The sequence below is a fragment of the Brachyistius frenatus genome, unplaced genomic scaffold, assembly GCF_029030835.1.
Source record: "Brachyistius frenatus isolate BFR_SWC_R1_liver_20210118 unplaced genomic scaffold, ASM2903083v1 Contig_125, whole genome shotgun sequence".
NCBI lineage: Eukaryota > Metazoa > Chordata > Actinopteri > Embiotocidae > Brachyistius > Brachyistius frenatus.
The window spans coordinates 230825-258468 of record NW_027210724.1 but is presented as its reverse complement, the minus strand read 5'-3'; the positions used below and the strand labels follow the sequence as shown (position 1 = coordinate 258468).

The 27644-nt window shown below is 40.0% G+C and overlaps 1 protein-coding gene across 2 annotated transcripts; it reads right to left on the bottom strand.

Moving 5' to 3' along the window:
• Window positions 1–7394: 7394 nt before the first annotated feature.
• Window positions 7395–27644, bottom strand: LOC138630000 (voltage-dependent calcium channel gamma-5 subunit). Of its 2 annotated transcripts, none has more exons than XM_069714078.1 (6): window positions 27464–27644; window positions 17753–17998; window positions 13856–13942; window positions 12134–12274; window positions 11684–11829; window positions 7395–10326 (listed from the first exon to the last, which is right to left on the bottom strand). In XM_069714078.1, exons 2-6 carry the CDS (start codon window positions 17946–17948, stop codon window positions 10063–10065), a joined length of 834 nt encoding a protein of 277 aa, XP_069570179.1. In that variant the 5' UTR covers window positions 17949–17998; window positions 27464–27644; the 3' UTR covers window positions 7395–10062. The 2 variants fall into 2 exon arrangements, with proteins under 2 accessions (XP_069570179.1, XP_069570180.1); XM_069714079.1 differs by lacking the exon at window positions 27464–27644 and adding an exon at window positions 24325–24395.

Here is a 27644-nt window from a genome sequence, read left to right as displayed (position 1 = left end):
ACCACAAACTCTTGTTCTTTTCATCTATTTTGGACTCTTTCAGATGCTGCCTCGTCTTTGACTTTCAGAGGAAGTAAAAACAAATTGGTCCAATGAAGAGTCATCAGAGACAGGTATGGTAAAATACCGTATGTCCTTTAAAATAGTTTATCAATGAGTCTAATTCATATTACAGGTCGTACAGAAGCACACTGCTTCTCACCAGGCAACTCATAAAATTAGAAAAGTAGACATATATCTTGGCCAAAGTCAAAAATGCAGATTTGATGCCGCTAATTGAAAGAAGTCTTCTCAAGTGTTGAACCGCGTCTGTCACTTTAAGCTCTCGGCTGTTTGCAGTTGGGGGTCTTTTTTAGTGGAGCAATCTTTTTTTTTTTTTCTCCCACTGACACAGAGAGAGAGGCGGGTTTTCCAGCCATGCTGTTCCACTTCATCATCATCGTGTGTGTGTGTGTGTGTGTGTGTGTGTGTGTGTGTGTGTGTGTGTGTGTGTGTGTGTGTCTGAGATTCCTCCCTTCATGTGCCCCATGCGGTTCGGCTTCCAATCCTCTTGTCTTTGGGCTATTTTATGTATCGTGGCAAGATGTGTCTGAGTGCTGCTATTTCATAGTACAATTGATGTGTGGGCCTTTCAGCTGGCCTGGCTGAAGTAACTGTGGTTAATGGGAGCGAGCGGAGCCACTGATAATGAATCTAATTGTCATCGTCGCCCTGATCCAAAGTTCTTTTCGACTTCACTTCTTCCTCTCTGCACTTTCCAGCTTCTCTGTTGTGCCTGCTTTATTTGAGAGCGGGCTGGCACAGCTTGCCCTTTCAGTCTGCTTAATTGCGGTCTCCTCTGCCAGTTTCCTTCTTTCTCATGGTGTTTTCTGCTTCCATGCCGGGCTTCGGCCCGTGCCAAGATCGACCTCTCTATGACCTCTCTGAACTTGCCTCTCAAATACGACACTTTAAGTGTCGTGTCTTAGCTGCTTTTTTTTTCTTTTTTTTTTTTAACACTTTCAGATTTTAGTAATTGCTACAGTCTGGCCTATACAGTGAATGAGATTCTGCATGGCAGCAGGGTGCACAACATTAGCGAATATGCCAATGTGCCAAAGCTATTTAAATAGTAAATCAGAGACCTCATCGAGGAAGTGATTGTTTTTTGAAATTATATTGATAAAATTCAGACTGATTTTGGTAAAATTGTAGGGTGAAGAAAGAAGCTTCTTGGATTTAGTTTATTTTGAAAAGGAAATGAGCGACAGCGAGCCTGAGCAGGATGGGGATGAAAGACCGTCAGAGGCAAGAAGAGAGAGAACATTAAAACTACTAATATGCTAACGAGATGTATGCCAGCTGTGACATGTGGTGAAAGTTCAGCTCCCACTGGCAAAAAAATATTTCTGGCATCTGAGAGCAAACATAGAACAGCAGTGAGAGAGTTTTGATGTGAAGTGTTTTATCGCTGCATGTTCTAAACTGAAAGTGATCGGTACAGCCTGATGGTTTTCCCACATGCATTCACATATATTCTAAGTTAGAATACTGACTGAAAGTGCAATGAAAATTACATATTTTAAATGACTGTTAGAGCCCTTTGCAGTACATTACCATCACTCAAATATAAGTTAATTTTCCAAACAGTTGTAACAGTCTTATACATGTGACATATGGTATATTACTGTACCTGACAACAAGGCTTAATTACGAGACAATGCATACTTCTTGAAAGAAAAATACAATACCTGCGTGCGGAGTTCGGTCTCTGTACATTTACCCATTTTGTAACATGACCACTGAGTTCTCATCTGAAATCAGCAACAAAACGGGCACCAGAGAACCCTCTCTTTCTTAAACTGTGAAAATGATTACAGAGAATTTGAAAACACTGCACCAAAAATGAGCTCAGTTAACAGATAATCCAGTACGGGATCATCGTAACCATTAATAGAAGACTGAGGTAGTGCCGTGCAGCTTCCAGGTTAAATGTCTTTTGCTGCCATGGTACATTACAGCACTTAACAGTAACCGTTCATGTTTAGCTGGATGAGCGGGGGTCAGAAAATAACGACCGATGTGACCAGCTATGTCCCTGTTCTCCTGCTTGTCTCTTAGTTCGGGGGTTAAGAAGAAGCAAGGCAAACACATGGATGATGCCTGCTGCAGTCACACACAGCAGTGTGTGTACAGATAGCGCCTGGAGCTGAATGGAGCGATAAAGGGCATATGAGATTGGGCTAAGAAAAAGCAAACACAGACTTAGCCCTCAGGCTGCCAGAGACTGGCTCTGCTGCGACAAGCTGGAGTTTACACCAACAGTTTTTCTCTTTCTGACTCAAGAAAAAAAACAACGAGTTTATTGCAATTTAGGTTCTATGTTATAGTTTTGAACATTTTTTTTTTTTTAGTTATGAAAGCAGAGTAGTCAAAAAAATACTTGCTATGATCGAAAAATATGATACAACATAGCCAGAGAGGGCAACAATGGTTGAAGAAAAGGTTGTTAAAAAAGCAGATTTTCTTCCCAGATTATCAAAACGCACAACATTTGGAGGACAACCAGAATTCTCCAAAACTAGATGAAATGAGAGAGAGACAAAGTACTTTAATGGGGAATTTTTTTTTAAAGTAAGAATTTTAAGATTCAGGTGCCACTCGAAGCGAAACAAGCTGGAAGCAGACTCCTTCTGATTGTTAATGTTGCCACCCATTTAACACACAGCAGTATCAGCACTAATCTTGGTGGTTTCAGAGTTTCCAGTGTGGACCATCTGTCCACTCTGCCTGCTGACTTTTATAATCCTGCATGTTTCGGTCAGTGGCAGCGAGCGGTGGGTGGCTTAGAGATTTTAGAAAGGGAGCATATTGAGAGCTGATCTTCAAAGACAAATTTTCAAGTCCCTCGACTCCAATCAGGCTTTGAATCTGGCTGCAGCACATCGTGTGATTAAAAGCAGGGTATTCTCTCTGAATATTTCAGGAAGTCAAAGCTGTTGGATCTTCAAATAAAATCGCTTTGTTTGCTTTCGACAATCATTTGGTATTTTCTTGTTTTAAAAGGTCGAAACAAGCAAGCAACGGATTAATTTCATTAAATAGGGATGAGTCGCAGTTTAATAGTGGATATGTTTGAAATGCTTTTGTTGTTTGACAGGAACACCACCATATGCTTACCTGTTTATTTTAGCCCCCTGTCTTTCTCATAGCTGTGTAATGGGAGTGAATGAACTCCAGGAGAAACTCTGTGTGAGCAACTAAGTTTATTTGGTTGGAAAAGTCTGAAACCACAACATCCACTGACCTATGTTACATGTCAGTCCTCATCATTTATCTACTGTAAGAAAGATCTTTATTTTGTAGTCTCTGACGCATTTCCCCAAAAAACTTTAACAGCCAGAGCGACTAACAGAACAGACACAATCTTTTCATTATCAGCTTTATCATTATCACCTGCATACACATGCAAGAATGCACACATAAACATACACGGCGACAAAAGCATGACAATGTGCAAACACACACCTCATCATACCATCATCATCATCATCATCATCATCATCATCATCACTGCAGCACAAGCACATCAATTGGTTTCCTATTTGAAGATTCCAAAACTCCTCTCTTTCTCGGTCTCTCCAGTTTTAATTAATAAACACACCTCAGTAATTAATTTCACAGTGATTCTAAGGACTGTATGCTGCACAGCGTTTCCACTTTCAGCCAGTTCAGAAATATAAACTGTGTGTGTGTGTGTGTGTGTGTGTGTGTGTGTGTGTGTGTGTGTGTGTGTGTGTGTGTGTGTGTGTGTGTGTGTGTGTGTGTGTGTGTGTGTGTGTGTGTGTGTGTGTGTGTGTGTGTGTCCTCCCTGTGTGCACTGAGGTAAAGCTACATCCCTCATGGAATTCATCCCACACTTGTTTTTCCTTTATTTCATTAAAATGTTCAAGTATCAGTTTAAAGATTAAAGCAGCAAACCCACCACTGTTTGCATAAGTTTCATAAATTGTTTCTTTTTAGAATAATGTTTTAAGAATGAACAAAACACTGTTCACTTCAATCCAACACAGACTGAATAAATACTGCTCAGTTAAAGCAACTGTCAGAATGTCAATGTTCACTTCATTTTTCTCACCTTTTGTAGAAGGAGAAGCAGTAGGTTGGTTCTTATAGTCTGTAAATTATAGCAACAGACAACTCAATTATTTAATACAGTATGTCCTTGGTTATCTCTGTTGTGTTAGCTCAAAGAAAAAGAGTTGTTTCCTCTTTAAAAAGAAACTTTCCAGTATTTTTTATCTCTCTCTGTGTTTGTTAGATCATAGAAGACCTTCACTCTTTTCTGGCCAAAGATTTACTAAGCAGGGGATTCACAGCTGGAGTGAAACAAATTGGACAATCACTGTGAAATCACAATCAGTTACTTTAGTGCTGCATTAAACACACACACACACACACGCACACACACGCACACGCACACGCACAGGCACAGGCATATGCACAGTCCTGTTTCCATCCCTTCAGAGGACATTACATTGACTTTCTTTCATTTCCTGGAGACGTACCCAAACATAAGCACTAACATCCTATCTCTAACCCTTACCGTAACCTTAACCTAAATCTTACCTTACCACAAGTCTTCACCCGAAGATTTAATGATGTTAAATGGACTTGTTCTTGTCCCCCTTAAAAGAGTTGAGTCCCCACAGTGTGACTGTAAAATATTTCTGTCCTCGACTAACTAACCAGCTGCATGTCTTTAAGTGCTAGAATCCATACTTTTCAGACTCATATAATAAATGGAGGAAAGATTTTGAAGGAATTTTAGTATTTACTAAAAACAAAAACAAAAAACAGTAAAATTCCTAGTATGTGTTCACATGCTTGACCAACGAAGCTGATTCTGATGAAGTTGTAGCCATGACAGCAGACAATTCCTGTCTACATATTCTAAAACATCGATGTTTCACACACATCCTCAACCCGACAGCACAGAAGCTCTAAATCAACACAGTTTCAAGGTAGACAACCAACATTTAGAGTCACCAATTCAGTATCAGTCCAAATGCGAAATATATGGTCACAGTCATCTGTTCCCGATTTATTGTTTTGACTAATGGCCAGAAATGTGTCAGCAGACCATCATGATGTCACAGTGAAGTTTACCTTTGACCTTTTGGAAGTAGAATATGATCGCGTCATCATTTTATCCTGTTACACACTGGTGTAATATTTTGTCATAATCAGTGAACAAATTCTCGAGTTATGACCTTGAATGTATTGTGTGTAAAACATTGTCTAAGGTTGGGAGAAGAATGTCTTTTAACATGTTACATATCCTTTGATTACAGTACATTGTTCATCAAACAAATATGCGTCTGAAATAATGTGTGGTCAAATGTAGTTTACAGTTCGTTTGTGTTTCCCTGTGGAGTTTGCTCCTGAACATATCAAAGAAAGAAGAACTCTTCTGATCTCGGTCGTCTTCACTCCCTCACTCGCTTTTTGAACAGAAAGAAATGACGTGGAAGTTTTGTGTTTTCACAAAAATGACGCTAGATGGAGCTGTTGTCAAAAGGCACTGGGCCACCTCTCGTCACCAAACAGCCAGTTTAAGAAGGAAGTGCAGAATAATAACTTCACCGAGGCAGTAAATCTCGTCATTATCTTCTTTAATTATACAGAGAGCGGGAATGGGACTGAGAGGCGTGTCACAAAATGTTCTTTCATTACTTCCAGCAGTGAAATTTGAAACAAATGGTGGCGTTGTTGGGGGTGAGGAGGGGGGGGGGGTAATCAATTTGGGAACGTGCCAGCTCATCAGATCAATACATGAAACTGCTCGTTCAGTTTATGGGCACATCAGTACATGATGTAGATCAGCTGTTTCCGTCCTGCTAATAGCCCCATTACATCTCATGCAGCCAGATGGATGCGGGCCAGCTCGTTCAGTCGGAGAAGTGCTGCCTCCCCCTGACAATGTGTCTAACTTTCTGTGACAGAGATCTGACCTTATCATTGGGAGGGGACAGCCTTGTTAATGTGGGCTGACAATTCATATGGGATGTTCCTCATGTTTACAAAGCATTTGGGGGTAAAGTGCAGCCTCTGATTATTTAAAGTGTCAGTTAGTGGGAAACAAATTTGACATCGTATGGTAATCTTAAGAAAGGTTGTGGATAATTCATCAGGTTTGTGACCAAACTTCAAAAACAAGAAAACTGTGATGAGCAGTTAATTTGTTGTTGTTTCAGTGGAGAACTACCGTATCTCATTAATATGCATTTCCACTCCGCGTCAACAGGTTGACAATCAAGCCTGCCGACATTAAGTTCCCATTACGGGACTTTTTTTTTTTTTTTTCCCCCGGGGGGAAGCGGGTGGGATATGGAACAGCAGTCAGATATTGGCTGGTGTATCAGCCCTTTATATCTACTGTACTGTCTGTGCTCACAGCTGCCTTTTAACATAGCCGGATCCCCAATAAAGCTGTTCTCATTAGGGCTCCATATTTTTCTGAATCTGTTGTTAGACAACGTGACTGCAACGTGGCGCGTTAAGACGGCAGGTAAATCAGCACTTACTTCCAAGTTATTTCCAGGCTGCTGCTCTGAGTAACAAATCAGACCACGCACACAAAACTTATGTAGGTTTTCTCTGCATGACGAGTAGACATTAAGCAAATAACCTTTTTGAGGGCCATGCAAATTACAAAAAAAAAAAACGGAGTGTGCACAGTCTTTTAAATACAGTCTCATTGTATGATCACATTGGAATTCGTGATCAATGATTGCCACACCCAGTTGAAAAAAAAAGTCAAATCTTGTGTTGATAGTGACATGAGCAGGCTACAGCTGCTTACTTTTGTATTACTGTTTACTTACTTTGCAACTTTCCTAACAACTCCTCGTCATATAGCAACTGCTAAGCTGCTACATTACCACTGCCCACGTTTTGCTATGTTAACCATAACTTGTAGTTTACTGAAAGATGAATTTCTTACATGACATCATGTGTCAGTGTTTCACTTGCCTAATTGCAATGAGAAACAAAAAGCATCCATCCTCTCACGTCTATTTGCTTTTGTGTGTTATTGACTGAGTAACAGCATCCCTCCATGACTCATTTTTTATGCAACTATTTAGGGTTATCTTGCTATTTTTCAGGTATATTTGATACATTCTGGGGATTCAACGTTTTCATAATAATTAATAAATTAATAAGTGACTTAACATTACAAAAAATTCTCAGTAGTATAAATACCAGGCCAAATTTGGATTGATAAAGGAACTTTTATAGATATTGAGTGATGCATATTATTCGTTTCGCACTATGCCACATGCACACAACAATATGAAGAGCTTACTGTTTATCGCAGACTTTTCAGAGATACAAATTTAGACGAAACAAGCTCGGTGTTTATCAAATCCCATAAACTTTTATTTCATTACCATCCCAGCACACTTAACATCATGAATATGACTGATTGTAAAAATACACATATATTGACATTTCATGTCTGACTATGACACCATTGGAATACTTTACATTTATGTAAGCATATGATGCAAACGCTCACATTCTCAATGTGATGCAGGAGGCGAAACAGCCGTCAAATGTACTGCAGATAAATCTACCCAACAACAGGACAACCATAGTTTTTACATTTACTGTGGTCTATACAAAAAAAAAAATTGTCTATGTACACATTGATGATTTCTTATTAAAGTGTTTTAAATTACGAAAACGTAACAGGGCTAAATACCAAAACAGTGGTTGAGTGTGAAAGTTTCAACTTGGCACAGTTTTTTCAGTGTTTATTAGTTTTATGTGTTTTGCTGTGCAGGATAGGTGGAACACTATGGTCCAGTGATGACATGTTGCATGCCATTAATATAATGTGGAGTTCACACCATGCAACATAATATACTGACAATAATAATAATTGTAGTAATATATCAAACTAACATAAAATTATTGCACAAGACAAAATGTATCTCTCTAATATGTTTGGTCACACGTAATGCTGAATGAAATGTATATATTCAATACTTTTCCTCTTTACCTGGATACAACGTCTCTCTTGGCACACTAAGGATTGTGGTATATATGTATTTAAACATCTAAGAATACTCTGTTATTATGGGGGAGTAAATTAGAAATTAGAAAAATATGTGTCTATAATTTATATCTCTATAAGAGAGCTATTTTACTCCAGGCAAAAAAAAAAAAAATCTCATTTAGCAAGTGTTTCCTTCGCCACATCTTACATTCACAATAACTCCATAGTAAAATAGTTCAAACCATCTGACTCAGTCACATTCTACATCAAGTGCGTCACCACCATCCATCCAAACTTCTTCTGCTCCCCTTTGGCTCTCTCTTCTTGTTTAGATTTCGATCTAATGTTTAATAACTCAAACAGTGTTGCGCCTGTACTACTTGTTTTCTTTTTAAATTATGATTAGGTACACTTTTTTTTTTCTCTGCTTGCTTGACTAACTAAGAATACAATTGTATAGATCCATTTCATAGCAGATGTGTTGACTTGTCACACTTTGTAATCACAGGTGTATTAATACACCTGTGCTTTCTCTACAATGACAAGTCAAAACGTCTGCTCTGAAAAAGGTCTATACAGGAATCATCGGTTCTTTGAGAGTTTGTTTACATCTGTGTTGTTTGGTTCACGGAGGTAAAGCTATCCGGTTTTGTTATTCTTAATGGGTTATGAGTGCATATTTAGCATTATTTGTGGTTAGTCTGTTTTCTTTAGAATAAAATACAATGACACTCTCAGATTTGATGTATTAATTTACATACTTGGACGGCCTTTAAAGGAATCTACCTTATATTGTATGTTTGGAATAGCAGCCTCTAATAAAAACTTTCCTTTGCTGTCAAACTACTGAGCGGGACCAATGAAAACAAGCTTTTAAATCAAGAATTTCACACAGTATATTCAACTACATATAATGTATGTAAACACATACAAAATGAAGCCTTGAGCTGTTCAGTTGCTGCTTAAATTGTTTAAGAAATAGCTCTGTGGCTTCATAACAATAAATGGTTCTTGGGCGAAGGACTTAAATGGAGAAAATATGTATTCTGGCAGTTAACTGAAAGTCAGTGTGATCTGTAAATGGATTAGAAATCACACTTCATTCAGACGTGCATGGAGGGTGAAAAAAGAGGTGAAGTTCATAAAGAAGGTAAAATATTGTACCACCTGTCATAGAGCCAGCTCTCCCAGCACATAAGCCAGTCAAACAGTTTTCTTATCAAATGGTATGTCAGTTAAAGTTCGCTCTCTGATTGTTTGAAATTTAAATCCAACATGTGTTTCACAACGTCTCCAATTGGTAAGCTGCATTCTGGCCCCTGACTTCTCATAAACATGTCTGAAACAGCTGTGATGTGCATACACACATCTACAGTACATGGCAACAAAAGGCCATTTTCTGCACAAAGTGCCTTAACAACTGAATGTTCAGACTTTTTTGCATACACTGACACAGCTGCCTCGTGTACAATTTGTAGAAGAAAGGAGCACAATTCTTTATTTCTTTATGAATCACAACCCAGCACGTTTTGCTCAGTGATGAAATTGAGAAGACATTTCTCAGTACCAACCACCAGGGTTCATAATTCTTAGCAAGTTTCCTTCACACTGTGGAATTCTCTAATTAGTTCCTCATGAAATTAACAGCTGCCATGGTTGGTTTGAGGGAAATCCTGCTGACTCGACATCATGTACACATAGTTGCATCACCGGTTCTAACCCCTACTCTCAAATCAGCAGGTTGCTAGAAACCTGTCACTAAAAAAAACTAGAGAAAAGTGGATGATATTACAACCTGGTCAAACTATTTCCTCTCTTATCTCTAAAAGCTCTAAAGCTCTATGAAACTGTAAATAAAAACCTGCAGTAGAGATGGTAACGTCAATCAGGTCATAGTGAGAACGCTTGAAGTGGAAACTTCAAGCTGGATAATATCAAATTATTGGAGAATTTTATGCCGAAATCCAGGCAGGTCAAAATGACCCCAACAGTGCTAACACGGCCACTCATCCTGTGCCTCAGCAGGGTGAGGAGGACATCTGTTCATATTCTGGACACTTGAGAAGGGCGGGGTAGTTGGACGAGTTCATCTGGAGGGAGGCCTCGGAGGAGATGGCGGACGCACTGCGGCCACGTCCAGCCCAGGCGTCTGGATGGAGGAACTGGCCGGAGTAATCTGAGCAGTTGCTGAGGCGAGGCCGATAGAAGCCTTGATGAGGCCGGTACATTTCCTCTGCTGTGTAGCGCTTCATGAACAGGTACACTGACATGACGCCCGCCGTCTGGGAGGAGTGGGAAACAATATGAGAGTTAAGACGAGGCAGACGGTTTCAATGATCAGCATTATGACGCCAGCGTTTCTTACTGTATTGTCTTGTAGTCATGTGCTGTTATTTTCCACTGTTACAAATTAGGGCTGGGACAATATGCTTATCTCCCAATTCAATACTAACACAATACTAGGATCCATTTTTGATCTGTATTGCAATGTTTAAGTTTTACAAGTATTCCGATTTGATAGAACAATTTATTGTGATTTTTCTTTCCACTTGTTTTCCAAAAAAGTTTGATCTTTTAGAGACTTTGTACATAATGAGTCATATTTTCAAAAACAGTCCGTCATTGAGCTTTCTTCCAGCATTATCATTGCTACAAACCCCTTGGCTCTGTCTTAAAGCCATGCTAACTAAAAGTCTGTCATTAGGAATAGCATATAAGAGGGCAGAAGGCCATAAACCGATATAGACGTTTTTTTTACCTGTTGGTACTGTTTTAATAAAGTTAGATAAGATACTGTTATGATTAAATTAAATGAATTACTGATATGATGAAACAAATGAAAGCAGAATCACTGGTGCTTTTATTCTGAAGGACCCGGTTAATCTCGGGCCTGAGGTGTTGATCCGGTCAACAGACGGTTGGAAAACAACAGTTAACAGAAAGTTAAACCATTAAAAAGCAGGACCTACTCATTGTGAGCTGGAATCCTGCGACTTTTAGCTCAATTTTAAAAATGTAAAAAAAAAAAAAAAGAAGAATCGCGTTACTTTAGTGAATTTTTTTTCTTTTCTCCCACCTCTAATTATAATAATTTCATTAATGTCATACAATGAATAATTCCAGATTATGGTCGAGTGACACGTGCAATTGTGTGATTATTGACCATCAGCAATATTTAACCTCCCAGAGTAAACATTTGAGTCATGGTTTATTTAAATGCATTCATGTGCATTTGTGCTGTATGTGTGTAGAACCATTAAAAATAAGTCTATTATTATCTATTCATTCATAGAGCTTTACCAATATATGTTCCCTGAAATCAAATTTTTTTTTTATGTTTGATGCATAAAATGCAATGCAAAACATGAACGCAGCGGATGAGAGGTAATTTTGAAAAAAGAAAATTGATGCCACTGATGGGTTTAAGTAAATAAACATTAATGTGAAATCATAAACTTTGACAGAAAACACAACAACCCCCCCCATCCCATAAAATACTAAAAAGAAGTTTAGCATCTGCGGTTGACACAGACACAGGACAACATGTTTTGGTTAGGTACAAAAGGTTTAAATAATTAATCTCAAAGCAGCTATTTAAATGTGGGATAGTGTTATACGAATTTGCTATGGTGAGGTTACCTCCGTGAGCAGGAAGGAGATGGCAGCAAAGGCAAACGACCATCCGTACTTGTAGCTGAAGTAGGCCTCGTTAGATTTGGTCCTGTTCAACATTTCATCATTAATGTTGGAGATGTACAAAACCAGACCGACAACCAGAGACAGACCTGCGGGAGGCACAGAGGAGAGACAGACCGATGAAACCCTCGTGTGTAGAAAAGTACCAAAACAAATCGATGGTGACGTCATTATTTTTTGCCATAATTTATTACGAACCATTAATTTTGTAATCTAAAAGCATCAACAGCATTTTTGACTTTGCTCTCTTCTTAAACTTGACTGATCAAAATTGTATCAGGCCTAAAAATGCAACATGCCAACTGTAGATGTATTCGCCTATTGATTGTTTAGCTCATACGTGCAGATCTTTAAACCATCAGTAATCTAGAATTTGAGGAAAAACCAAAGTACCTGACAGGATGAAGAAGATTCCAGAGACAAAAGCCAGGATAGTGCGGTGTGGTCGAATGTGGCCGATGTTACTGAGCACAAAACCGATGAACATGAAGAAGAGGCTGACCAGAGGGAAGGGCGTGGCAGAACGAATCATCTCTAAAATGAGAGAAGAGAAACAAAATGAAGAGAGGAAGTGATCAGTTTGAGGGTGTTGCGTTGTTGTTTTCCTGTAAATTAGTTTTTTTCAGTTTCATCTGTTAGTACAGTAGCAGCATAACGTTTGTTTTTTTGTTTGTTTTTTTGCCGGGCTGTCTTATGTCTTATCCTCATGAAGTTGGTATTTCCCTACTGTGAGAAAATGGCAAAGTACCTCCCAGAATTAAAGGCAGTCTGTGGTACTTATTTTCAGACCCCCCCCCCCCCACTGTGTTGTTCATTACACACAATGTTAGCATTCCAGCTAAGTGGACCAGATGTCTGAGGCCATAACTTGCATGTAACGGGACATTTAATTAGTTGTGTAAACTCTTTAGATTGCGTAGTAAACATGTCTATTAAACTCCTCAGTAGACATTTCATCGCAAGTAAACTGTTATTAGAGGAAAATAGACCAAAATAAAATGGTTTAATGCATTCACATTGACTCTGAAATGTGAGCAGATTTATTAAGTTGAGGTTTTGAAGCATGGAATTGTATCTACGAGATCAGTTTAGCTTTGTTTTACCCAGTATGAACTGCGTCTCTCACATCAAAGTCCATCTTTGGGCCGCAGCATGAAGTCACAAGGGATTTTAGACCTGAAGTGGCTGTCTTGGAACCGCTCACTACTTGTTTACAAACTAGTACTCGTGTGCATTCATGCATGTTCACCCTAAAGGAGGTCTTTAAAATATGAAAATGGCAACCTTTCATTTTTAATACACACACAGCTCTTATCTTGAGTAGACTAGCCTTGGGGATTGGGCCAGGAATAGCACAAAACCCCATAGAAGAGGGCAGCGTAGCACAAAGGTGTAGACTCAAGTCACATGATTTGTACTCAGGTCAGACTTCAGCCGTGTTTGTTACCACTGTAATCTTAACATAATTTTAAAAAAAAAGGATTAATTGTGCATTACAGTCCTTGTCAACACTAACCTTACATTTGGCCAAAAAAAAGGGCCGCTGGTAGATGTATGCCTTTCGCACATGGTGTTAACACACACCTCTTTCAGCTGCCAGCAGTGAGGTTTGTTAGCGGGACTGTCTATCGTGCGCCCACTATACAAGTATACAGCTGCCCGACGAACCAGTAGGTGTCACATGGCAATCATTACACCCCTAATTCTGCTTCCTTTCCGAGAGTTTAATCATTCAGAACTTAATTTCCAGTTTCTTCTGAAATATCTCGGATTACTTATTTTCTCCTTTACTGCAACATTTACCCCCAAATAATATGACATGCTGCATCAAAGAATATCTGTCAAACAACAAAACACAAAATAAGTAGACAGTTATGAACCCCTAAATGAAGCTAAAGTTTGTATTCTTTTGTCAGTGGTTTTTCAACTGCCCGGTTAAAATGCTTGTTCCAGCCTTAATGTACGCTAGCTTGATAGTACAACACATCTTAAATGGCCCCTCACAGCCAATGAGAAGTTCCATGCTACTAAAACACTGTGTACCAGTTTTGTTTAGGTTCACTAAACTGAAGAATTGCTCATATATGTAATAGTGGCATGTGAACAGATACTTACTGAGTACACTAACAGTGGACTCAGAGGTCATCTGGACATTAGTGGGCATCACATACTCGATGGTAAAACACCGTCCTTTCTCATCCCCTGGAACAAAGGACAGGGGAAATGTATATTTAATAAGATTGAACACAAATCAGGAGTTCAGAACTCTACACAACTGATTAAACTGTTAACAGCGACAAAATCCAACCACGTAGAAAATTACATTATATATGTGGAGTACGTAGACGTCTTGCAGCCTTCACATGATGAATACCTATAATGGCAAAACGATGACTATATTTCAGAAATGTTAAGTTTTCAGACGGGATTCATTTTCATTTTCTGAAATTAGTCAACTTTGTGTCAAGTCTGTGCAAAAAAAAAAAATCAGTTTATTTCATTTTTGAAGCCGTCGAATGCTTCCTAAAAACATTCTCAAGTTGCAGCAAAACTTGAAGTCTGTTTAATGTAATGCACCGTTTCTAATGTCAGCACTTGTTTGAGGAACACCCAGCGTCAGATTTTAGCACCTTTCTCTTTATCACTCTGACATGTACAGTACAAAGTCTGGTACCAAAACACACAAACCGATGTCTTTCTCAGCACTTCATTAACCCCAAACACTATAAGGTGTTGAGTTGGATGATAACCCAGCATATGTAATTAGTTCTCTTAATGCGTGCACAGATTACAGTGATACATAATATTCTGTGTTTGGGAGGCTTTTCAAGGAAAATATGTTTAAAACTAAAAAGAGTCAAATTAACCTGGCATGTTCTGCTGACTATTCATCGGGGATTTAGCCAGTTGTTGACTCGGTGTTTATAGTTTTTCTTGGTGTTCTGAGTCAGTTTTGATTCATTGCTTTGGTGTTATCAAAAGTCTCCCTTTGAGTGTGTGAAGATTGGTTACCTACTTCTTGGTGATATTACACTTCGGAATGCAGTTTATCCACTATTGCTTGGTTATGGTAGACAGGCTTATATGTGGGGCAATCCAGAAGTCCAGAATCCAGAAGTCTCCAGACTGCTACTGTTGCATGTAAAGGGAGCTCAGTACTGTGATATGCACGAAGCAGGAGGAAGTCATAACCATTGTAAGTATTGAATCTTACTTTGCTTGTTCTACATCAGCACCTGAGGTACACAGGTTTTGGTGACCACTGGCATGTGCACATTTGGGATGAGCACAAAGCACGAATAAAGTTTTATGTCCAATTTTTGGGGAACAGATAGAAGTCGCAGGGAGTCAAATCTAGCAAGGAGGCGTGGTGGAGAGCAACCGGTGTGTTGAGCAGCAACGCTCTGTGGGTTGGCACATTGTCAAGTTGGAGAACCCATGAGCCATCACGACACAGTTCAGGTGGTTTGCACCGAATGTATTCAGACTCAGAACGTCACAGTAGAACTCAGTGTTGACAGTCTGATCCTGGGGGACAACTTCACTGTGCATGCCCAGTGGATGTCAAAGACAATCCACCTGGTAGGCATTCGGAAGCATTTGAAGAGTTTCAGTTGCCAATTTGCAAATGTTCTTATGCCAGTGGTCAGAAAAACACGGAACTCAGATACTCATGTTGATCAAGAGACCTAACTTGGAATACTTACTCATGAAGGTTACAGCTTCCGTCTGCTCCATGCACGTCTAGTCTCTGTTTTGCCATGCAGGCACTGTACTGTATCGTCACTTCTCTCTCCCACACTCTCGCCTGTTGTTTCTCCATCTTCTTTTGTGCGGAAGTCAGCATTTGACGAATGTCACGAAATGAAAAACCTGTTCGCACAATCAGCTATTATGTAGTGTAAGTGAGGTCTCTGTGTTTTATTTTTTTTGTGGGGCGGAGGGGGGGGGGGGATTGGTTCCCTGCCTTGGGTTGTTGAACTCGTGACTGTAAAGCTGGTGTTTGTTCTATTATCATTATTCAGCACAACAGAATGGTAACGTCTTAGCCATTACTAATGTAATAGTAACAGAGGAAAATGGTAACTATTACAGAAAATGTTAATGATGCTCTCACAAAAAGCAGAGGACTTATTTTTAGTAAATCACGAAGGACCCCAATTACACAGACAGAAGATCCTCTACTTGAATGAAGCGCTAAAAGCATAGCACCCCATGACCTCAACCGACATCAATACCTCGTCAAAGCATTGTGCAACCTCGTTCACGTTCGCTGGTGTTACAGCATACTGAGATAGTGAGCAATAATGTTTCTGGGTCAAATACTGTGCACCAGAACAGCTAAGTGGGCAATAAGGTCACTCAGTCACCCCTAAAAGACACACTGAATCATCAGTCGTTTTATAACATGGGCCTGTGACATGGCAGGAAAACAGCTGTTACCTAATCACAGCTGGACTGCCTACATGTTTCACCATGGCTGAACAATTATGCCTGAAATGGGACAGAGAAGGTCAATTGTGGCACATGGGTTAATGGAACATTTCAACAGTAAGCGGAATAAATGTTGTTACAGGTTAAGTTACCATTTAAGTTAGTTCTGAATAAACACAATCTATTTTAAGTCCATGGTGAAAACATCAAACATTCAGTGTAGTCACGAAGACATTTTTAGTTTGATATTTACAAAAAGAATCTGCCAATTTGAACCCCAAAAGAGATCTCACAGGGCTTAGGATCAAAAAACTTTGTACAGGTGTTATCCCAAAACACTAGAAGGAAACAAAAAAGAAGCCTTCGAAGGTACATAGATCTAGCGGAACTCCCCAGTGGGTAGTTACTCTCAGGGGATCCCCAGCACTGTTTGGTCCAAGGTCACATAATGAGAGTAATAAATGACAGCACACCGTTTTGGCACCAACGTCAACACATTCAGCAAAGCAACACAGCATATCGCAGTCATAGAATGAACTCTTTCTGTTACGAGAGGGAGCAAGAAGGTAAGAGCAAAAGTTGATCCCTGGTTTACTCTGGAACAATACTTGTCTGAAGGATTGCGTCTCCAAGAAAAGATTCAAAAACTGGCAGTTAGTGTTACTTTTATCCAAGGTCCATGCATGCCTCTGTGATGTTGGAACTGGGAAGGAACATTATTTTTTACCGTCCAAAAAGGTGTGTAACCGTGCAATGTGGAAATATTTAGTGTGGGAAGCTACGATGGGGAAAAAAGGCAGGTCAAAAAGAAGGACAAAGAAAATGCAGTCGAGGAGCAGAGGGTTTTCTGCTTCAATCCAAGATGCCTCTGGTGCCAGAGAATAGAAAGCTGCCATTGGGTAGGTCATGAGGAAAGAAGTCTTGGAAAGCCATCCATCAACTGGAATAAAAATACATTACACTTTGAACGGTAGAACATAGAACTGAAAGACAGAATGGAGATAACAAGGGAAGGTACTGGTACTCCGGATGCTACAGAGGTAAAAGCACAGTTTAAAAATTCATGCTCAAGTATTCAAACACCAAGCCATGACCAGTCTTCAATACAGCGGTCTAGGGGTTAAAGACAAGGAAAGAAACACGTGACAAGTGACTGCCATTCAAATTATATTGAAAAATAAACATTGAAACCTACATTCACCAAATCTATGTGCACGAGAGTACACACTTATACAATGATGAGTGAGTGGACGATGTTTTTAAATGTGCTCATCCAAAACAAACCCATGTGCACATGTTCATGACTTTCACTTGTGAATCCATAGGGCACAGTTAAATATTTCCATAATTATTCCATATAAGCTTGATAGGAATCAAAGTTATGCTGAATTTACTCATCGTTCACCAATTATCCTAAATATATAATATGTAAAGAGTGAAGAGGCTGTTCCTGTTGCCGGCAAACAAAGTGCCACACAGTAATATGCATGAAGCAGGGAAAAGCTACACCAGTCTGTCCTTTGCCCTCTGCACATTACAGCGCTGCAGTCTGTTCTTGCATACTTCATACTAACTCACCTGCCAAGAAGCAAACCCTCCAGAGCCCAGAGTGGAGGGACATGCGTACCTCAGTGCTCTGGTTGAGGGGAAGGATGACTCCCTCCTCCAGGTAGAGCCAGTAGTCGGTGCTTACGGCGATCCCCAACAGGCCCAGGGCGCAAACAGCGAACACGCTGCTCAGCAACGTCAGTGCCTTCCTGCCACATAGGCTCATACCACGGCCTTAACAGCAGGGGGGGGGGGCACCGCTGGCAGAAAGGGGAGCTGGGAAAGGGACAAACAGATAAACATCGTGACCAATTTCACCAAACTACAAGGAACTAAGTTATCATAAAACAAATAGGAAAAACATTTCAGAACAAGAAACCTAAACCGAACCACCTGCTTTTTGTGTCTAAATCAAACCAATTTGCGACTGTGTCACGCTTAACTTAAACCAAGATCTTTTCCTGAGCCTGCTAGTTTTTAGTGTCTAAACCTAAAGCACCTTACTTTTCGCTGCCTGGCGAGGCAAAACATGACACTGACATGGTATGGTCTAGCGGAGGGAAAGGTGTATTACATGCTTTGGCATTATATTGGGCTCATCCGTTACCAGGTGGTGGAACACTCTGGCTATTGTTTTGAGGTTTATTGTTTAATTTAATTCAAGGTAATTAACTGTCAATGGATATCCGTTGAGAATAAATAGAAAGTAATGAATATGAAAGCACAAAGCACAACAGGGGACTTTTTTTTCCCCTCTCAGCTGAAGAGCAAATATGGGAAATATTGTCTCCTTCAAATTTCTCATTAGAATTAAAACAACTACATTGCGCAGGATAAACGATTTAATTTAATTTAACATTAGAAACTGAAGATATGTAATTGAAGGAAGTGATTTTACATAAATTCTCAGTATGCTGCCACATTCGGCACCCACTGTGAGATTAGAAAGATGGAGACAATATGTGAAAGGATTTTGAGTTTATCAGAAGATTCGTGGTATTTTTGGCATCTGGCTCTCCGTGGATCAACTTCAAGTATCACGAGTGGATGTAAAGTCTCAGGAGAACAAAGCAATACGATTTCCATACAACTGCTTCATTGCATTGCAGAACCAGTGCAATTACAGTTAATAGATGAGATGAGATGTGGAACTCGTGATTAAAATTCATGGTATTTTAAGATATTGCAACTAATGTTTCTGCAACAACGTATGTTTTCAACGTAGTTGGCACTGGAAACTAAGATGTTTATATTTTCTACCCCTCGATTAGTTGCATCTCGTAGGTTAGACAAGTTCTGGGTTTTTGTCTTATTCAAACAATGTTTAACACAAATTATAAATATATACATAACCTTATAGAAACCATTGGACATTCCATCAATACGTTTTATCCGTATTGTAAATTGTGTTCTGTAGCTTTGTCCCTGCATGATAATTAATGACCTTATGCTCCAGAACTCATCCCTCTTATAGGTAAAGAAAGTTGCCACATTTGTTAGATACAAAGAGGGAGGAATCCTAGAAGACAATTGTTCTATCTTACGCTATATTAGGGTGTCCCATGTTTCAGAAGTTAAAATTAAATTGTATCTCTTTAAAAATGGGAAATAACCGATTTTGACCTTGCTTTATGTGTCAGAATAGAAATTATGACCTTGGTTGTGCACAGGTGGAAGAATTCCTACCATCTCAGAGCAATCGTCTGAGGTGTATTTAATCCTAAAGTTACTCATATGAATTCGTATTTCCAAGTTGACAATTGACTTAAAGAACATGAATCACTTATGAATACAGTCACACAGCTGTGGAAAATATTTTTTTCAATAAAGCAAATAGTAACACAAAATAGAACATAAAATCCAGCTACACAACATTTTTCTAGCTTTGAACTATTAACCACAGGTCAGTGAAGAGTGATGGTGATTGGAAGCAGTTGGAATGCAGGGCTAAGCAATCAGGGTTTCACTATAGCACAAAGGAGCAGCATTAATGCCAAAGCACTATTGTTAAATTGCAGCTATTCTTGGCTATGGAGCAATCAGTGGCCATTCATTTACAATGTCCATGTAAAGGCTCTATTTTCAGGCAGTTCGTATTAAGCTGCAAGAGGATGGACTCTCTCCAAACAATAGACATTTTTGTATCCTGCACTCACCCAGAGGGCTTTTTTTTTTATTTTAGCTGTACGGCACAAAAAGCACACAGTGATGGGGTGATTGCATTTAAATATAGGCTTCCACAAATAGGCTGGTATTACCCTATTGTTGGGTAGGCTGCATTAAGGTAATGTGAATACTTTTTTTTCAGTAATGGGTAGATTGCATTTTGAAATTCATAGATTTTTTTTCTCCCTTTTTCAGTTGCTAATTCCAGTAACGCTGTTACTTACTTGGCTTCCTTACTCTGAAAACTCTGAAAGTTATCTTCAGAATTCTTTTCTACACATTCAATAGCATCACAAGATTAGCCGACTAAATACCAAACATGTCAATCCTGGATTGCTGGTACTAGGTTGGATCAGCGAGAGGAAAGCTCTTCCAGTGTTTAGTTGTTATCTTTAAGTAGAGGTAAGGTTAGGGTTAGGATTAAGGAAATGGTAAAGGAACGTTGATTGACAGTAAAACAACCAATCACAGTAGCATAGAGTTTAGAGCAGAGGTCTTCAACAGGGGGTCTGTGACCCCCAGGGGGTCCGCGGAGGTACTGCAGGGGGACAATTTTTCCCTATTTTTTTTTTCCTTTTTTTCCCCCACAAATTTAAATGTCTTTAAATACACATTAACATGAATCCAACATATTGTAGTGAATGGATAAACGGAGGCAGAAGATGTTTCAGTCAGAAATGCACACATTCAGCGACACACAGGAGCTCTCCCAAGCTGGGCACCGGTTCACTCACAGCGTGAGACGAGCCTGGACCTGTCCCTCCAAGCCTCCTGCACTCCTCCAGTTTAATATATATAAAAAAATGTTTTATACAATATACAGTATATAGTAGGGGGTCCCTGCTCCATCTCTCTATCAGTTTGGGGGTCCTTGGCCTGAAAAACGTTAAAGACCCCTGGTTTAGAGCATGCTTCCCTCCAACTCATCTAATTTTTCCCCAACCACTCTGGATCCTTTGTGTCACTTCCTGTTACTATCATGCTGGGACTCTTAACTCGTAAACCTCGGCTCTCCAACACAAAATCTCGGCACAGCAGCTAATTTTAATTTGTAACTCACATTTGCTCTACTCTTACACCTGCGTTGCAAAATTTCCATTTCCGTTAGCTTCGCAGTCAGCAGTGGCTTATGTCTCTCTCGCAGTGTGATAGATGTTCAGTTGTTTTTTTTTCCTCTGCCTTCTTCAGCAATAAAAGTAGTTGTAATAAATGGAGTCTTTTTGCAGCATTTGAGGCCAGGCTTGCTGAAGTAGAAGCACAGTTGAGTACAATGGAAAAACAAGCCATTAGCTGTTGTGGCTTATTAGGCCCCAGTAGCAGGTGAAGGACCAAACCAACGTTGCCCCTGTTAGCTGTCCCCTAGCAGGTCCTGAACAGCCAGGAAGCCAGGCCGGCTGGGGGACAGTACGAAGGAAGCTTAGCTCTAAACAGAAGCCTGCAGTAACTGGTTGAGGCTGATGGCTGCCCACCGCTATCTGGTTCTGTCTGAGGTTTCTTGAAGACTAGGTTGATGTGGGATGGTCAGTCAATCCCTCCAAATGGTAGGGCTGCCTTCTTATAAATCTGGAATGACTTTATTTTCTATTCCTACATGCGTTAAGATACAACGTGTGGGTACGGACGAATTGGAGCTTTTTGGAGGCCTGAACTTAGCTGAACGAGCTCTGCCTCATTTTGCTTTTCGGTTGACACGGAGAAAATATGGCACAAAAAATTAGTTAATACGCAAAACAGACATGCGCGTACAGCTGCTTTAGGATTAGACCAGAACCCCTCAGACTGCAGACTCATGCACTCAGACTGCTTCAGTCCCTCATGAATAATTATAGTCATTGTTCTGGTCACTGTGTGGTGACTGATCTCAGCTGAGAAAAAATAAAAAGGATTTTCATTGAGAAATGTTTCTCATTAAATGTTCAAAGCCACTAAGACCAAAGCTTTTAGTGTCTCTGCTTGCAAAGAGATACACAAAACCCCCTTCCTTGTGTAAATATCAGTGCTTCTTTTAACCTGTTTGAATCAGCAGAAGCTTTGCAATTTTTTTTACAGTAAAAAAGATATGAAAGATATTGAAAGATATTTTCTTGTTCAAAACCAGAAACTATAGGTTGCTTTTACTAGTAAAAAAAAGTTGATCATTTTAAGGATGTTACACTAGTTCTAAGAAGACCTATAATGTAAAAAAAAAAGTAAACTTACATGTTTACTTTTTCCAACATTAATGTAATACTGAACAGCACCACTAGGGGCCCAGAGGCCATGCTGGCATCAAGTAGGGCAGATGTACAACAGTAAAGGGCACACCATCACCAAAAGTAGGGCAATTCCACTCCTGTCTACTTCCTTCATATGTTGTCCTGTCGACCTTAATTTAAACAGCTCAATGCCAAAAATACCACGTGTTCCAACAGAAACGTCAAATGCAGTGGCTTTTCAACTGTTGAAAGAGGCAGGGTAAAATATGCATCATGACGACAATTTATTTATATATATTTATCTCAAATGCATAATGAGGCAGAAAGTCAAAGCAAGGCGAGCTTTACTAAAGAAAAAAGTAACAGTAAGATACAGACTGGAGCAGAATTTAAAAATAGGTAACACCCAAAAAAAACCTGAAATAAACAGGCAGATAAGAAGCTGAGCGCAGGTAGATGCAGGCAATTGCGAACTCGATCCAAAAGTAACAACCTGGCAACTGGGAGAAGAACAGGCTGGGCTCTAACTACCTTATGGAAAAAAGAGACATGGGCAGGTACAGAAACCGGAGGTAAAAACAAAACAATGGCACGAAAGGAAGCGCGCATGGACACTAAAGGCGAAGCATTCCAAAATAAAACAGGAAGTAATTACACAGAGTACAAACACGGCGTGACACGATGTTTATTTTGTCTAAATGTTAAAGATTAACTGTGGAAGTTTTACTTTGCCTTCGTCTTACTTGACAGAAGTCGGAGCACGGCTACTTTAAAGAATAAATATTGCCCACCCGGGCTGAACTTTGAATTGTATTTGAAAGGACTCGGCTAAATGTGGCCCATGAACGTGGCAGAAAGTATGAAGTGTCACTCCAAAAACAACCGACACTCTAATTAGAATGTGTGTGTTTCTGCATCTGTCGAGGCTTCGTCAGTGTCACAGCGTGGATCTCTCTTGGCATGCTTATTGACCCAGTTACTGCTCGCTGTAACAGCGTGGCTGCGAGCGCGGGCCCCGCGTTGCCTCCGACGTGGACAGGCAACGAACACTGTGCGAGTTGGTTCCCGTCGGCCGATGTTGCCGGGGCCGGCCAGCGGGGCCTGAGGACAGTCGCAGTCCGATGCACGAGAGAGGAGATCCGTCATCAAGACGCAGCTGGCTGAAGCCGGCAGCTCCCGTCATTTGGGCAGCTGAGGTCTGCTTTTGCAGTTCCGGCAGACGTACTAATGGGAAAGCCCGACACATGTCAACAGCGTGGAGTGACAGGTCGCACATCATCACGCCCCGCACGCATCGTTACGGAGCCAATTTTACTTGCCCACATTAAACTCGCATAACTATATTACATACAAAAGGAATGTGTCACGGGTCATAACAGTGTTTCAAAGGTTTTTCTGTATTTCATCCATCCAAAATGTTCTCCAGTTTTTAATCACGCTTCTGAAGGTCTCCCATGTTTTCTTGGTATTCTGACATGGCTGAGGAAAACGATCCCAACAAGCCAACACATGCCCCGCGTCCTCCGCGTCAAACAAGTCGGCGGGAGGTTATACACCATTTATATCGTTAACACTATGTCCAACTACAATTTTAAGATTTTGGAGAAGGATTCTCTTTTTGAAATACACTAAATAATAGCTGATAAAAATAAATTAAAAAAAAATGTTGAGCCCAGAGTCAAGCTAAGACTATAAAAAGAGTTCCTATTTTAAGTGAGGCCACACTCCCCCTGCTTAGCATATTATCCTCGGTTATAGATGGCAAAACATGTAACTAATCCTGCTGGCTGTAGAGCAAGTTTTCTCAAAGGTACAAACTTAATAGTAGCCTACATATTCAAATGAAATGCACAAGAAGCAAAGACTTCTTTGGAGCAGCTGAGAGGAGTATGTCAAACTTTGGAGCTCCTAGGGGGCAGCCAGTGTAACAAACAATTTGCTAGAGCTACTAATGGTATATTCCTTGTTTTGAAGGACTCTTACAATCAGCACAAAGTAGTCATTGTTGTTTTGTCTGCTTCCCTGACAATGTGACAGTTAACATTATAGCACGGGGGGGGGGGGGGGGCATTTTTTTTTTTTTTGTCCATATGCTCTTTTGAGTCAACTATTATTTTTCAGCTATGTTGGCCTCCAGTAGGGAGCTAACAAGCTGGAATAATTTGTCTGCGGTCTAATTTTGGAGATGCCTCTGCCCCCTCTTGAAGGCATGCCCATCCAAAAAAAAGAGAAAATTCACGCTGCAGTTGAAGCCGAGTCCCTGCCGTAGGCCTGACAGCTTACAACGCCTCATCTGGCAAACAGCAGAGAGAGGTGGTGGCGATGCGAGTTCGAGCTGTCAACAGACAGAGAATTAAGTGGATGTTTTTTGTGTTATATTGTCACTTCTTCTCTACACAGAAATCACAGGATGCAGGTTACAAAAGCAGGCAACGGTCTTTTTTTAACGCTGCCACACATGTGCATATAAATGGTTGAGAACCAGCTGACCTGACATAGGAGGTGTTTTCTTCCCTCACCCTCAAGACCCAAGAGCAAGTCTGCAAAAGAATGCCGTACATCTCTCCTCTGTAATGCCAGATCATCTTAATTGAAATGGGCAGCTCTGGTTAGAGTCCAAATATGTCATGCCGTTCCAAAGGCAGTTCTCTTATGTCTTTCAGCAAAAGATTTCGTCTTGGAGCTGTCGTCCCTCCCTCACACAGTATCATGATTGTTCTCATATCTTTTTATAATTATACCATACTGCTTAATTTCAGGTTGTCATGTCTATAACAAAGATGGCGGGCAGGTCTAATTCGTTTAATAATTGGATGACACAAGTAGTGATCTCTAAAAGGGCTGACACTCAATTGACTCTGGCATGAAAGAAACCGTGAGCTACAGTAATAACACGAACATCCATTTCCCTCCCGTTTGTCGTGAGGACAAGTATTCCATTTATAAGTGCTTGACTTGGCCCTGTCGCCAGGCAACGCTATACAGAGAGGCCTCCACATTAGTTAAGCTTGAATAAACTGATGAGCGAGTCCTAAAACAAGGCTTCCTATTTGGTTGTGTATTTTACATGCTGGAGCGGCGGTGCAGAGGGAAACACGAGAAACACATCAGAGACACATCAGAGAAGATGAGAGAGGAAAAGATACACAAGTCATGTCGCACGCAGCCATATAGGTACTTAAACACACACTGAATAATAACACTAGTTAAAGCTATTTACAGTAATGTTCTGCATGTGACTGAACAGTAAGACTTTTATGTGCTTATACTGACAGCTACACCCTGGTACACTCTGTTCTACTATACAGCTACATCATTAGTCCACATCCAGAACAAAATGTTTAAAATTCCTGGAAAACTTTAACAAAACTTTCACACTCTAAAAAAAAAAATAGATGTTGCTATCTCTAAATTGAAACTAAAAAGCGGAGTACTGTCATACTAGGTGTTTAAAAACTGAGCACAGTGCAGCTGTCATCACCGGAGAGCACTGTGTTCACTTTTTGAGGATATTCCCATCAGGATGTTTTTGTAGTCTTAGATGTGCAACCTCCTGACTAAGGACATGCTGTACATGGGTCTGATATTACTATGATCTCAAACAGGATGGGCACATTATTATAAAACTGCTCAATACACACTGGGGGGGGGCATTGAGCATGGTTCTCAATGTGGACTAGCTGTGGTTTTCTATTGGCTGGAGTGACAACTGTGAACAGAGGGGGCAAGACACCAAAGAGGAGGATGAAAGGAGGAAGACTGCATGATTTTAATGACAAAACACATAGAGGGTGCTGTAAACCCCTTTGTAGCACAGTCTGGATCCTTAAATCTTTGAAACTTGGCCCATTACGGCTATCATGTAAAGCTGCATGACAGATGAGAAAAACAAAAAATAAAACTTCTGATCGCCAGCCAAACATTCAAGTTCAAGTCAGCAGTTCACCAACATGAAAGAGCATACCTGCACATTTTATTGTTCAGGCAACAAAAACACCTCAGTTTAGGCCCACTGACTGTCAAATTGTTTTTGTTTTTATAATCCCAAACCTCTGGAACATCTTTGAGTCTTTCTAAGAACTATATGGACAAATAAGTCTTTCACACTAAATAAAATGAAGGGATCTACAAACAGGGAAGAGCCAGTACGTATCTAATTATTGATTGGATTGCGACTTCATAAAAAAAACATTGTTTTTTTCCCCCCAGTGTAATATTTCGCATCAAAAGATGATTACGTTCCGATTATTTAACGAAACTGGCAAAGCACTGCAGCAGAAAGGAAAGAAAAAAACCCTACTTTTTATTGACAAGATTATAGTTTCACCCTCCAGATCTAATATAATACCGTACAAGCATACATTTTTCTTTTACAATTCCACATCCTAAAGCTTAGAACTATTGTATGAATTTGTACAATTATTATGTAAATTGTAAATCATAAAATGTACATTATGTTGTCATTTGTCATTTAAAACACACGCATATTATTGGCTGTCTTAGTACAAATGTTTATATATCATGTCGCCAAAATCTATTTGTTGCCAGCTGTTTGTTCCTGCTGCCGGTTAATCTCTGGCTCAGGCTCAAATCGCTGTCCGCGGTGCTGAAACAGTCACTCACGTCCTCAGCAGTCAGTTAATAACAGATTTAGGCTGTTGTTTAACAAGAAGGCAGTGGACGCGGACTGTTTATCCAAGTCCTTAGATTTGGTCCTTTTCGTACCGTATGTTTGTTATTTCACGTGTTATTGACAGCAACTGTGCAGAGACCAAATTCTTAACATCTTTTTTTGTTGTTGTTTTTTTTCTTCCTTTTGTCCATTTTCTCTTATTCTAAAAGAACGAGCAGTTCTGTCGCACCACATACACCTTCTCTTTCTTAACGTCACGTTGCATTATATTCTTCATTAGATATGCATTGTGACAGAAAGGTTTGAATAAAAAAATTGAAAAAAACAAAAAACCAGTTAAAAGTGTAAATTATTCTCTTCTGACATTTCTCAAGTTTTTAACTAAACGAAGTGCAGCGTGAAGTGTGCGGCTGCGTCTGCAGCAAAGTCAGAAAAAGACCAAACTCAACTCCTAATATATCAAATGTAAGAAAAAAAAAAGCTTGAGTAGGTAAATAAGGCATTCAGTCTGATTATGAGTGCAAGGGCAATTTCCATTCGTTAATGTAAATCGTCAAACAAGCCTCAGCAGGCGTAAAGGAAAACATTCAAGGCATTCAAAACATCAACGACAAAACAAAGCGTTTTGTCATATCTGCGTTTTTTTTTTCCAGCGCAATTCTTTTCTGTAACATTCCTCTTTACAATAGACACACACACACACACACACACACAAAAAAAAAAAAAAGTTGGGTAAAAACGGTTTACCTTCAAAAAGAAGACTCGTTGAAGAAAGCGCGTCTCTCCTCGCTCTCTGTTCTCTCCTCTCGTTTCGTCCCCGCTCGGTCGCTCCTCGTTATCTCGGGTTTGGCGCGCGACGAGCTTGTGCGGCGGACGGGGACCCGCGGCTGCGTAGCTCGCGCACCACTACCATCCGAGCCAGTGCAAA

What these genes read in the sequence shown, in the direction of transcription:
- LOC138630000 (XM_069714078.1), bottom strand. Translation starts at nt 17,948, where the DNA reads ATGAGCCTATGTGGCAGGAAGGCACTGACGTTGCTGAGCAGCGTGTTC. An exon ending in GTCCACTGTTAGTGTACTCA is followed by an intron (nt 12,275 to 13,855) that starts GTAAGTATCTGT and finishes CTCTCATTTTAG; the next exon opens with AGATGATTCGTTCTGCCACG. An exon ending in TCTCCTTCCTGCTCACGGAG is followed by an intron (nt 10,327 to 11,683) that starts GTAACCTCACCA and finishes CACTCCTCCCAG; the next exon opens with ACGGCGGGCGTCATGTCAGT.